General features: G+C 44.2%; 1 protein-coding gene across 1 annotated transcript; it reads left to right on the top strand.

Annotated features, from left to right (window-relative positions):
- Positions 1–2,891: 2,891 nt before the first annotated feature.
- LOC133417734 (G protein-activated inward rectifier potassium channel 1-like) lies at positions 2,892–13,083 on the top strand. The gene is given in 5 exon segments (XM_061705795.1): positions 2,892–3,623; positions 8,557–8,773; positions 9,952–10,280; positions 10,282–10,428; positions 10,430–13,083. Coding segments are annotated over 5 exon segments (1,536 nt in total). The 5' UTR covers positions 2,892–2,951; the 3' UTR covers positions 10,601–13,083.
- The last annotated feature ends 391 nt before the right edge of the window (positions 13,084–13,474 follow it).

Raw genomic sequence — 13,474 nt, forward strand, 5'->3', positions numbered from 1 at the left:
CGCTGACTTGCTCTTGCATTTCCATCGCGCATAATGAATTTTAGCTATTTAAGTTGAAAAAAAAGATATACTAAATTCCAGACAATGACGTGGACTAAAGTATAAAAGTAAGCGGGAGATGATGGAACAATAGGCACAACAACCGCTAGTAGTAGTCCCAGGATGACACTAGTGTCTGTGCATGAAAAAAAATAAAGAAATAATACAATGAAATTAAATGAAAAAAAAAGTTTGTCAGCTCTTTTCATCTGTTGATTTCTCTTTCTTGAAAAAGGAATCTGAATGATACTAAAAAGGCAAAGTGGCAAAAGTACTCTCACTCTGCTTAAGTACCTGGAGATCTACAGAAACTTACTGTAAAATGCTACTAATAAATAACTAGTATATACATATACATATATATATATATATATATATATATATACATACATATATACACATACATACATATACATATATATATATATATATATACACACATACATATATATATATATATATATATATATATATATATATATATATATATATATATATATACATACATGTATATATATATACATATGTATATATTTGGGCGGACGACACCCCGAACTGGTCGCCAGTCAGCCGCAGGGCACATTGAGACACGGACAATCATTCGCACTCACATTCACACAGTCACTGAGTGGGAACTGAACCCACGCTGTCCACACCAAAGTCAGGCACCTAAACTAATAATATCAACTGAAAAAATAAACCTTTGTGATTTTTCTGATTAGCTTGTGGTTTTTAGACTGGCTCAAATACAACATACTCACCATGAATCATTCTTGGATGGCAAATATCTTGCTTGTCTGAATCTGTTCCATCACCGCAGTTAAGTAATACGCCTGTTTTGACAAAAGGGGTGGAAAGTACACAACTGTTTACGCATTGGGAGTAAACTTTGCAGTCTTTTCACGTGGTTGTAGTTCTAAAGAATATAACATTATTTTTTCTAGGAGGTGAGGACTAAAACGCAGGAGGGTTGAAGCAGAGCTGCGGATTGCTGCATGATTCATTTTCCATCAACAGACAGTCGTTTTCACGACAAATATTGAAATATTGTCTGGCAGCGTTCCCGCTGACTACCTGATGTTAAATCAGCAGTCTGCTTGTTATCTGTTACGAAATACATCAATTTCTGTCCCTTAGGGTGCAATGTACAGGTAAATACACACCATAGGGCTAACTATTGAATTCCAAAGGGAACTGTTTGTACCTTAATGGTCCCATATTTTACCAAACCGACTTTTTGGTTATATGTATTGGCTCTATGGTGCCTCAGTAAACGTGAAATACGAATTAAAATCGGCCTGAAATCAGGTCGTCGGAATTTCTCGAGCTTATCTATGTCACTAGCGAAGATCGGCGCTGTCAACATAACGAACAAGTGTGCTCTCACAAGCGGTGAGGGTTGGGTCTTCTACACGGAGGCAACCTATCAGAGGAAAGGGAGTGGTCTTAGCCGAATATGGACAAAGCGGATACAAAACTGGGTCAAACAGAAGTAGCTGTCAGAGGGGGCATTTTCTGAACACGAGTATAACAAAACCAAGGTGTTTTTTGAAGTGAAATTGACACTTTAATACAAAGTCCATGTTCGAGAGTCACTCTATGGATGTCTATCCATCCATCCATTTTCTGTACCGCTTTATCCTCACTAGGGTCGCATCTAAATAGCCAAAATATGGGACTTTTAAAACATCCATGAGATGCTAGCACACTGAAGTACAATTGTGGTTTTCATTCACAGAGGACGGATGATTCATATTTCCATCAATAGTTGCGGTAGTTTGGACAACAATAGCAAGGTAACACATTCATCTGAACAACCCAATAGGGAATGTGGCGTTGAATCTGAATCCTGCTCATTTTTTATTCAGGGGATCATACAGCAGCAGAAACGGGGGGGGGGAGACACTCGAAGTAAATTGCTCTTTCTCAAGCTAGTACAATTGACACTAATGTAGCCCATGAGGATACGTATTGGACTCAAAGGTAACTATTTACACTTTTCCGAACTTTATTGTCAAGTGCTGCCCACCCGCAGGATATCACCAGAATCAGAATCATCTTTATTTTCCAAGTATGTCCAAAAAACACACAAGGAATTTGTCTCCGGTGGTCAAGTGACAGAGAACACTTTGGAGACATAAAGACATTGAGGAAAAACAACGGGTTGCTAGTTATCTGGTAATGCCGGCACAAATTATTATTTTGACACTTGTGCAAAAAGATGCAGAGTCCTCTAGCACTTCGAGCAGTTGGAATGACTAATATAGCAATAGTGACCATTGTGCAAAGGGCGCCGAGACTTCAAGGAATGTATGCAGTTTAGAGTGATGCATAAAGCGCAGATGGTACAATGTCCAAGGACCGTAGCGCACAACCTTTTTGTAAAAGTGATGGCACACCTCCTCGACGTCAGACTTGCTTTCCCTGCAGTAACACTAGGGGGAACTAAATAGCCTTCAAGAGACACAGGGCATACTGTTGTACATCAAGTATGTTCATTATTTCTCTATGTGGTGGAGCTCTGCAAGCTGGAGTGCGCACTGGAGCTCGTCATTGGTATTTCATGAACAATTGACGCTGCTAACTTGGAGAGTGCATCTTTCTTTTGTTGCGAATGGGGTGCGGTGCGGCTAAGTTGTCACGCAGGGAAAGTTGCCACTTGCGTCAAAGGACTACGGGACCGAGGGTGCGCGTGCGCGCGCGCGCGCCCCTGCGCTCCGACGGCAGAGACGCGCACGCAATTTGCCGTTTTTGCACCCCAGCGGATGATGCTGTTGTCGGGCTGGATGCGCACTGGTCTCTCGTGTTGGAGGTGGGGCGGGGGTGGGGGCGCGGGGCAGCCAACTTGCGCCAGCAACAACAACAAGAAGTATTGAGCGCTTGACAGAAATCCGCGATCGATCTGCGAAGCCATGGCAGCCATCCGCAGGAAATTGGGCGAGGACTACCAGGTGGTGAACACCAGCCGGGGCAGGACTTTCTGCGCGCCCGCCAGGAGGAAACGGCAGCGCTTCGTGGAGAAGAACGGCCGCTGCAACGTGCAGCACGGCAACCTGGGCGGCGAGACCAGCCGCTACATCTCGGACCTGTTCACCACGCTGGTGGACCTCAAGTGGCGCTGGAACCTGCTCATCTTCATCCTCACCTACACGGTGGCCTGGCTGGTGATGGCGTCCATGTGGTGGCTCATCGCCTACATCCGCGGCGACCTGAGCCGCGGCGGCCACGACGCGTCGTCCTACACGCCGTGCGTGGCCAACGTGTACAACTTCCCCTCCGCCTTCCTCTTCTTCATCGAGACCGAGGCCACCATCGGCTACGGCCACCGCTACATCACCGAGAAGTGCCCCGAGGGCATCCTCCTCTTCCTCTTCCAGTCGCTGCTGGGCTCCATCGTGGACGCCTTCCTCATCGGCTGCATGTTCATCAAGATGTCGCAGCCCAAGAAGCGCGCCGAGACGCTCATGTTCAGCCAGGACGCCGTCGTCTCGCAGCGGGACGGCAAGCTGTGCCTCATGTTCAGGGTGGGCAACCTGAGGAACAGCCACATGGTCTCCGCGCAGATCAGGTGCAAGCTCATCAAGGTAAGGACGAGGAAAGCTGCCGCACTGCTGGCAAATCGAGACTTAGGGATCTGTACCTTTGACCCCCCTACTTTTAGAAAACAGATATCAGTAATCTTACTTTAAGATTTGCGTGTGTGCGTGTCTAGAGTTGGGAGTGAACATTTCAAGCAGCAGTTTATCACATAGTGAACACTTCTTTAAAAAGAAAGAAAGAAAAAAAAGACAAATCTTCGCTTCAAGCTGTTTATTGTCACTCCCAGTTGAACTTGACTGTAAAATTAAACATAAAACAAAGAATTACGTGTTGCGTATCGAACCAAAACGCGGAACTTTGTCATACGAAAGGGCGGCAAAACATCTTAAATGGGCCAACAAAACTAGCATTAATTGCTGCGACGTTATAACCTTTTAATCAATAGATTGGACCACAAACGCTTCGGCAACACATGTCGACAGACATGTATTCTTTGTCCTCCGTGAAAAATGACTAATATTACTGCAGCTTACCGAGCTTAGAAAAGGCCGTTTTGTTCGTGTATTTGTCTCATACTGAGCGTGAAATCGGTTTTAATGAATTAAAGTTGAAACTGTTTCATTTTTTATGTTATTACTGCATGTTTTCTTTTTTCATAAATAAAATACTGTGATGTTTCGATGGAATAAAAGCCCGAGACAACACTGGCTCTCTAATTTTACTTTTTACTATTTACATTAATAAAACAGTCTTTCGTCACTGTGCCAAATTATTAAAATTGGCATCGTATTACATGTAATTGACAGTCAAAATTCAGTTTTACTTTTGTACTTAAGTACATTCCAGAGTCTTTACATAACCAGTTGACTCAGTACTTCTTCTCATGTGTACTTGTACTTTGGTACAGCGTGTGAATACTTTGACCACCTCCAGAAATGACTCATTATGGTTCATGAGCACTTTCTGCAGGCCTGCGATGGATTTCCATTTGTCTCCAGAATTGAATTGCGACCCCTGAGGACCGCTGTGATTAACACAGCGCATCCTGTTATGGCACTGCGCATGAGATTCAAAACCCCCGCACCTCAGGACTGTGAGGCGGAGTGCTTAACCACCAGTCACAGCGCGCTCGGGGTTTGGAACTTCAATTAGCCACTGAGCATTTTCGCACGGTGCTTCCACGAAGACTGTGTGATCTCGCGTCGTCGCGGCTCAGCTGCGTGAGGGTCGTCGCACTCTGTCCTGCTTCAGTCAGCAGAAAAAGCTCACAGCGGGCTGCAATTCTCAGTTCAGCCCGGCTCTAAATGTCCTCAGCGCAGATGGATGCCACCCCCCCACCCCAGGGGACAATGTAGGCGGGGGGCTGTATGTGCATTGATTAAAGCCGCAATAGATGGACTGTAGCCCGCTGTGTCTTTGGCCTCCGTGTGCTCAGAATAACAAGCTTTTCCCGTCAAACGGGCTTTTCCGGCAGTCCAAACTAGTTGCAGATAAGTGAGCGCCGACGCTGCTTTGTTGTGACTCAGAGAGTTAGTCGCGCTTTTGTCCCGGAGGAGCAGCGTGATGTGATGATCTCCAGTGACAGTTTCACCCTCTGGGGAAAGTCGCAAAGACGTCAGTGAGGGTATCCTCACGCTGGCCACAACATTAGGTACAGCTGATTTTCAGTTCAGGAGCTGTATATAAAAAACATAAGATGAAACCGGACGTCTTGTAGATTTACTGACAAGGCCAGATTATGATCGGATCTGATCTCTGTCAAAGCATCACAATGAACCAGTTGCTAAAACCCACCGATCATGGATTTAAGAAAAGGTAGTGAAACATCTATCGCTGTGTCTTCTAAGTGGAAGGTTTAGAGGTCATTGGAAAGGTGTAGGGTCAGGTGCACGAACCTGGTGGAAAACAACAACACGGCAGTTCGTTTCCAGTGTTTCAACAACACGGCTCAAGGTCGGAGTCGGGCGGGTGGCAACTGAAGCTGACGGGGGGGGGGGGGGGAGTAAATGGGGCATGATGCAATAAATCTCAACTCCTAATAATGATGCGGAGATGCGCCAACTCGCCGTGATCAAGCGGTATGGGTTTAGCAGGCATAGACACGGGTTGTAAATCGTCGCGCGGCCTGGATACTTTGGATTTCGCCGAAGAAAAATCAGTTGATTACATTGCCAGTATGCTCATTATTTACAACTCCTTTTATGCGTGGTTGCAATTGACCCTAATTTCCACTTTGTGCTGATTGCTTGTTTTAGTAGTTGCTTAATGGTTTCATCTGTAAAAGGCCAGAAACAACTGCCGATAACCATTTAGGCTTAACCCAGAATGGATTCAATACGAAACGTTTTCAAATGAATAATATTTTCACATAAAGAATCAGCCATATTTGAGCTAAACTGAAGAAAGATGAGGAATGCGGATTCATTTCCAGTCGCACAGCTAATAAATACGTAGCACATACTCAAATGATACAGAGTAAAATCAACCGTGAATGTCATTTATTCCAGCATTTATTCCAGAATGTCATTTATTCCAGCATCAATTTCCTGCAGATGTACTGTGACCCAAAGGCTTTCTATTTGTTTTATTTATGCAAGATATTCAGTCGCACATCCCAATGGCACTACTTAACACACAGTATGTACTATATTAAATTAGAAGTTGAATAATTCCCTTCCCTGGGTCTACAGAATCCTTAGTGACTTCAAAAGTTAGCTGCCCTTGAATTGCCATTAATGCCGCCTTTCATTAATAAATCAATAAAAGCCGAACAGCACGCACATGCACGAGGGACATGGCCTGGTTCGACTCACTGCGGATCTCAGGTGGCTCTGAAAAAGCCACCTCTTCCAAACACCACTAATTATGTCCCCTCGCGCCACCAACAAACAGATGCAGCGCACGAGCACACACACACACACACACACACACACACACACTGACGCTTAACCTTTTCAACACCTCAACGGACACAAGACACACCACAGCGCTAATCCTCAGTGCTCCTGAAACGCCAGCAGAAAACAACAACAAGTCGCTCCAGTAAGTTGAATAGCTCGCATCCCGGGAAACTGTTTCCCGGTCTCACTGACAAATTGAACACCTGCCGGCAGTTTCGCTGTGACAATTAGCATATGGAAATGAAAGACTGCAATATAAAAAAAAAAAAATCAACAGCGTTCTACTTAGGAGGCGAATTAACATACAGAAATAAGAAGGAAGCAGTTGCATGCCATTTATGGATTTACATAATCATAACAATTAACACAATGTTAAATCAATACTACTCTGACAGGATCCATCAAAAGCGAGTATTACTATGTTCATTCTGTTAATTCCAATGGAAAGCAGGAGCATGCGAATGATCAAGGCAATTGGGAGCTCAGTCAACAAGAACAGTTGCCAAGACACTGTCTGAACTATAGGGCCAATGATTATGCTCATGCTAATCACACTGAATTACTGTCATTTGTAGTGTTTCGCTGGAGCTCAAGAAAAACCAAAACACGCAGATTTAATCCTTTGATACGAAGAGATCTCATGTGTTATGGTGAACACATTTCAAACCGCTGAGATGTTTTGCATTTGTCAATTGGAAAAGTGATGCAAGAAGTACGGTTGTCTTTTGGAGTAGTTCAAATGTTTATTTATTTTTTTTATTTTATTTATTTTTTTAAATGGGGCTTCACCTCGGAAACAGGAGCTCGCCATCGGCGTCGTGACTCTTCTCCTCGCATGGCGAGCCAGCTATCTGTGGGCACAGACGTCTTCCTGCGAAATGTCACACCCTCCTGTCCTCCACATCACTGTGAATACAAATAACTGTCTGTTAGCCATCTGTGGCTGCCTATTTCCAAAAAAAAAAAAAAGAAAGAAAAACTGGAAGTGGAATAAAAAGTTAGCATTTAGGATCATTCAGTTGACAAACGTTTAAGAACTGGTGTTAAGAGGGAAAGTTTACATCCAACAACTGTCAGTCAGTGTGTTGTTTTTTTCCCCACAAAGAAAAGTTTGGAAAAACTAGCTGTATTGATAGGAGTCTATCGCAATTTCGTTTTGTGACTTACTCCGAGGTTGCCCTCGTCGCAGAGTGACAGTGCCAAATACTGGCCTCATGGCCTGGCTTGCATTTTACAGTGTCCTCGGTTGTTTTTGCAGGTCCGTGTGAACAGGGATTGTCGAGAAAGTGCTGTTGTCTTTACGCGAGACTTGAAAAATACGAAGGCCAAAAAGCCACAAGATCAACGTAGAAAAAAAATGCATCCTTCGAATGTATGCTGTCTATCTATCAGGAACCTTTGTAGATTGTTTGTTTCCTGTATACATTGTTCTGAGATGGTTGCGCATTAAAAGGTTTAAAAAGGTTTCTTTAAGAGCCATTTCTTCCCTCCAACTACAATTGTTGGTAAATTTTAAATTGGACGCTCAAAGACGACTTCACCCGCTTAGACGTTCCGCAGAGCAAGAAATTGCTTTGTCTTTACAGCCAAATGATGCTCATCAAGGACGGCTGCGGATGTATTTTTAGCAGTAGAGCTCACAGGCTGTTTCAAGAGGAGAAGTTCACCCCCTCCAGATTCCTTTATTGAATACAGACGCAATGGGAGACATGACACTTTCTCACCTCACCTCACCTCCACCGGGTGCGTCGTGCAGATGCTCCTGTTACACCTCTGCTGTGCGAGGCGACGTCCATTCACACACTGGTGCCGTGCTGTGTTTGCCGAGTTCTGTGCGAGGTGGGAAGGTGGAAAAAGGAAAAGAGAGAAGAAAAAAAAAAAAAAAAAAAAAAAAAAAAAGAATTTTGACTGAAAATGCAAAATTTCCAAGCTGTGTTGAAGATATCAGCAGTGGTGGGAAGTAATGAAGTACAAAGGCTTCATTACTGTATGTTCTTTTGAAAACAGATATCAGTTCTTTCTACCCCTTACTTTGTCAAAAATAGGCAGCTCAATTCCTCATGGTGTGTTTCCACAGTCTCGTCAGACCCCCGAAGGCGAGTTCCTGCCTCTGGATCAGTGCGAGCTGGACGTGGGCTTCGGCACGGGTGCGGACCAGCTCTTTCTGGTGTCGCCGCTCACCATCTGCCACGAGATCAACAGCAAGAGCCCGTTCTTCGACCTGTCCCAACGCTCGCTCATGAACGAGCAGTTCGAGATCGTCGTCATCCTTGAAGGCATCGTGGAAACAACTGGTTAGAGATCGCTCGTCTTTTGGGGTTTCCCGAAAATGGATCAACTTCTATTTTGATCCATTTTTGGCGTGGATAATAAGACACAGACATAGGCGGTTATGGGTAACGATTTGATCTGTACTGAACTCAAGACTTTTTATACATATTCAAAAACATTTATTGGAAACCGTTCCCATTCTTGGTACGGTGTGGACAATAAAAACAATGAGAGGATTTTACTCCCTTAAAAAGGAAGCTCACTGTGTAAACATTTACACAACCGAGATCAAAATTACCCCCAAACAAACAAAACTAGTGTTTCCTGGTTCCCCTCCGTCCCAATGTGAGAAAATGGTAGTCGTGCATCTGACTGAATTGAGAAACTCATGGCATATGCTCGTGTAGTGGGGTGCTGCCCAAAAATAGATCCTCTGAACCCAATAATGGACCGGTCATTGATTTTTACACCTGTGACTCTTAATTGTACTCTTCACATATGTTTAACTAAGTACATGATTTATATTTAGCCGCCAGAGAGTTATCAGAGTGAAATACTGTAATGCTAGTGATCATTAATAAGGGGCACTATCTTGGCAAAAGCTTTTGGTCAATTTGTGTCACGTGTTCTTTATCGTTACGTTATCATTAAGTTGCTCCGACGTCATGGGTCATCACAGCAAGTAATTGGCGTGATTTGTTCGGCACAACGTTTGGGACGGGGCTCGGCACCGGCAATGGCTGGGTATGAAGGCACTGGCCGAGAATTGAACCCGGCACTGTCCGCATTAAATTGAATAAATCTGCGGTGACTCGGGAGAAGGAAGCACACTTCTAATCTCGGCCTTGAGCTGATAAAGTTCTGAAAACCTAGCATCTAACTAATAACGAAAGGCTTCCCTTAATAATTTGTGTGAATTAGCCTCAGCCATTTTTCACATAAAATGCAATATTTAACAGAGTGTTGAATGAATGGTGTTTAATAATGCAGTCGTTAATGCTCGTCTCCATTTCTGTCATGCATTTTTTTTTCTTAATATCCGTCTTTCTTCCCTGAGGCCATTCTCCGCTTTTCACGTCACTCCATGGCTGTCCATTTTTAATTAATGGTCCAATTTCCCTCTCGACATCCTCATAAAGGCTTTCCCCTCATTTCCACTTGAAATGTTCCACTCCATTTATTGTTCTTCTCCCTGCTGCAGGTATGACATGTCAGGCTCGGACGTCTTACACGGAAGATGAAGTCTTGTGGGGCCATCGGTTCCTGCCTGTCATGTCCCTGGAGGAGGGCTTCTTCAGGGTGGACTACTCTCAGTTTCACAACACCTTCGAGGTGCCCACACCTCCTTACAGCGTCAAAGAGCAGGAGGAGAAGTCACCGCTGACGTCGCCCAAACCTCTCCCGGTGGCCCTCATGCCCTCCTCCTCGCCGGTGGGTAACTGCGGCCGAGGGGGCCGCAGGGGAAGGCTCCTCTCGGCCGACAACGTGGAGCCCGCGGAGGACCAGGCCACCAGGCTGCCCAGCAAACTGCATGCGCATGAGCTCCACCAGAGAGGAGCAACTGTGGAGAGGGATGAAGACGGCAGTGCCCTTGCCCGGCGGGAAAGCCTCGAGCATGGGCGACCTGCCGCTAAGCGTCCAGAGGCTCAGGTCCAGCTCCATCCCCTGCCGCTCGCCAAGGAGGGCGGCCGGAGGAGCAGGTCCAGCTCTTGTTCTTGGACGGGGACGCCGAGCAGGCCGAGCTGGAGAGGCACATAGCGCCGGCGGCCATTAACACCATCGCGGCCGCCGGCACGCGGCCGGAGGACAATTTGCCCCCCAAACTGCGCAGAATGAACGCAGACCGTTAATTCAGTAAATTACAAACTTTTTCAGAGCATCCAGAAAGTATTCACGTCGCTTCACTTTTTCCACATTTCATCATGTTACAGCCTTATTTTGAAATGGATTCATTTTTACATTCTTTTGTTCCTCACAAATCTACGCACACTTTTGAGATTTTTGCAAATTCATTCAATGTAAAACAACTCAGAAATCACATGTACGTACAGTAAGTAAACCGTGACGTCAGGCGGAGTTCTGGGTGGCAACTGCTCCAGTGGCACCACCAGTATGCAAACCTTTACGTGTCATTTGACCAAGGCAGAGGAATTGAGAAAACATGGTAAATGGCTTGAATGATAACCTTACCGCCGTAGGTTGTATGTGTAACGTGCCAGTCGAAAAGATGTTTCGTCAGGTAAATTGCTTGGAAGGGAGACAGAACGCCAGCTGTAATTTACATTAAAGGGTAAGTTGATAAAATAAATAAATGAATCGATGCGGTGGAAATTGAGACATAGTTAAGATGATCAATTGACTTTTCTGTCGCTTGGATTAATGGCACAGACGTGCTCTTTTGATGGTGAAATGGATTGATACGATGGAGGTTCGGTTTCCAGTCTGTCCCTATAAAGTGTCTACTACGCCATTAGGCAGTCTTGCGATCTTCTCTCTTCTCTCGATTTCAGTTCAGATCAGCGGTGGTAATTCGCTTTCTGCCGCCCAGAGGTAACCTGGCACCTATTATTTACAAAATATTCTAAAAAGGTCGATTCACAGTCTTTATCGTGAAGCTCCAAATTGGACTCGTGCATCCTGTTTCCGCTGGTGATGTTTCTAAAGCTTAAATGGAGGCAACCTGTGGTAAACTCAGTTAATTGGACTCAATTTGAAAAAGCACACAGTGTTTGTCAGAGTACAAACCGAGCATGAATTGTCTCGAAGCACAGATATGAGAAATAGTACAGAAAAAACAATTCAGCTGCTTTGAATGTCCCACGGTAACATAACAAGATGTGGAAAAAAGTGAAGCGTTGTGTACACTCTGCGGTTGCACTGCATGGGCATTGCAGACAATAAATAACTGTGATATTAGTTGTAAATTTACCTGCAGGTTTTATTTGCCATCTACCCTTAGAGAGACAATAAGCCATCCATCCGCTCCGACTGTGAGTCTCTTTTGATAGTTCACCATCTGTGCCCCCTACCCTTCTGCCCTTGAGCTTCTTCTTTTCTCTCACAAACTTTCTTACGGGATGAAATACACTTTATCGATGCACCAAAGCGTCAGCCACCACGAGTCGCCGTCACCGTTTGCTAACCCTCCTTTCTTTGCCCGTGTTGTGTTGGGGGGGGGGGGTGGTCAAATAAGGTTAGGATCAAGTACAAGACGTTTCATGCTGATAGTTTTTGTCTAAAACCGCAAACACATTTTATATCAGGCTAACCGGGGCTACTTTAGTGTACATTGTAGCTTTACGGACAGATCGGGAATCAGTGCCCGACTGTACCCTTGTTTCACATACTGGCTTAAGTCATTATAAAAATGCCAAACTATAACCCAAACTAAATATGTCAGAAAACAAAATTAGTTGGGATGGTTTGAAAGAATGTAATTGGTGTCGTTGATGATGCACAACCTGAAGGCCGACGTTAGCATCGCTTTATTGGCTGTAGGGAAACTATTTGGCAGTTATTCATCCACATTTGGGTTCTTTTGTGACATAATTAAGGTATAAAACCATGTCTACCTCTTTGTTCCAAATTCTATATCACGCTTAGCAGCCGAGCAAGCGCGATAGAGGGGTTAGCAAGCGGGCGGTTGACTGAAGAAAATCACACAAGTCAGGTTGATACGATTTCTAATTTCCACATGGACTGTATGTGTGTTTATTGTTATATTTACTAAGGGGACATAGCCACTGTGATATCAGTGGACAGCTGAAATATGGACAGAAGTGTTCTGAAGAGTGACGGACTGACATTGATTGTTGTAGTAACTAACCTGTGAGCCTTTTTATTTATTCATTCATTGATGTTATTTATTTTGAGAACTCACTGTGAATTCGTCAAAGCCGCAAGACAAACGAAGCGCCTGGTTGCTTAAATGTGCAGTCTTTGATTTGTGTCCCATTCTTTTCGACAAACTTGCCAAAGGCATCTCGTACACAAAGGAAATCCTTTTACTGTATTTTACTAAAAATTGAGCCATAAAAAAAAAAGGAATGCAGTAAAGCAGTAAAGTATTTTTCTTATGTTAATGCTGGGTGTTATTTTTTTCTCACTCAAGCTTGTATCCAGTTCTTTTATACACTTAGTTGCCGGGGAATTTGGGGCTGTCTTCACCTTTATGTTTGCATTGGTCGAACTACAATTTATTAGACATAACAGGTCAACACTACAAATCCAATTTGAATGACTTCCTTCTATCCTGATTGATTCATGCACCATGCAATGTTTTCAGGGGATCAATGTGTTATTGTTTAAAGAATAGAGGGGGGGGGGGGGGGGGGGAATAAAACATTTCGTAAGTGCTAAATAAATAATTTTAAATCCCAGTCGTGTGTGTTGGTATAATACTTTTGGCTGAAAAAGCCATTGTGGCTTTATGCGCCACCTGCTGTGGTCCTTAAATCAACAAGCATCGAATATTAAAAAGCTTCAAAGGCAAGTGCGAGCTGTGAGGGATCAAATCCATCTTAAAACCAGCCTGGTGAATTCAAAATCGTGACTGCTTGTACATTACATGCTATACCGTACATGAAATGGCGGTCATGCTGCATGTGGCTATGGGGAGGGAAGCGTTCAAGACGAGGGGCTATTTATCACTTTGGCCCCTGTCCAGTTTAACATAACATCGGATGACTGAGACCGAGGCATACAAATCACACACAAAGCTAATA

Source organism: Phycodurus eques, chromosome 19 (assembly GCF_024500275.1).
Source record: "Phycodurus eques isolate BA_2022a chromosome 19, UOR_Pequ_1.1, whole genome shotgun sequence".
In the NCBI taxonomy this organism is placed as follows: domain Eukaryota; kingdom Metazoa; phylum Chordata; class Actinopteri; order Syngnathiformes; family Syngnathidae; genus Phycodurus; species Phycodurus eques.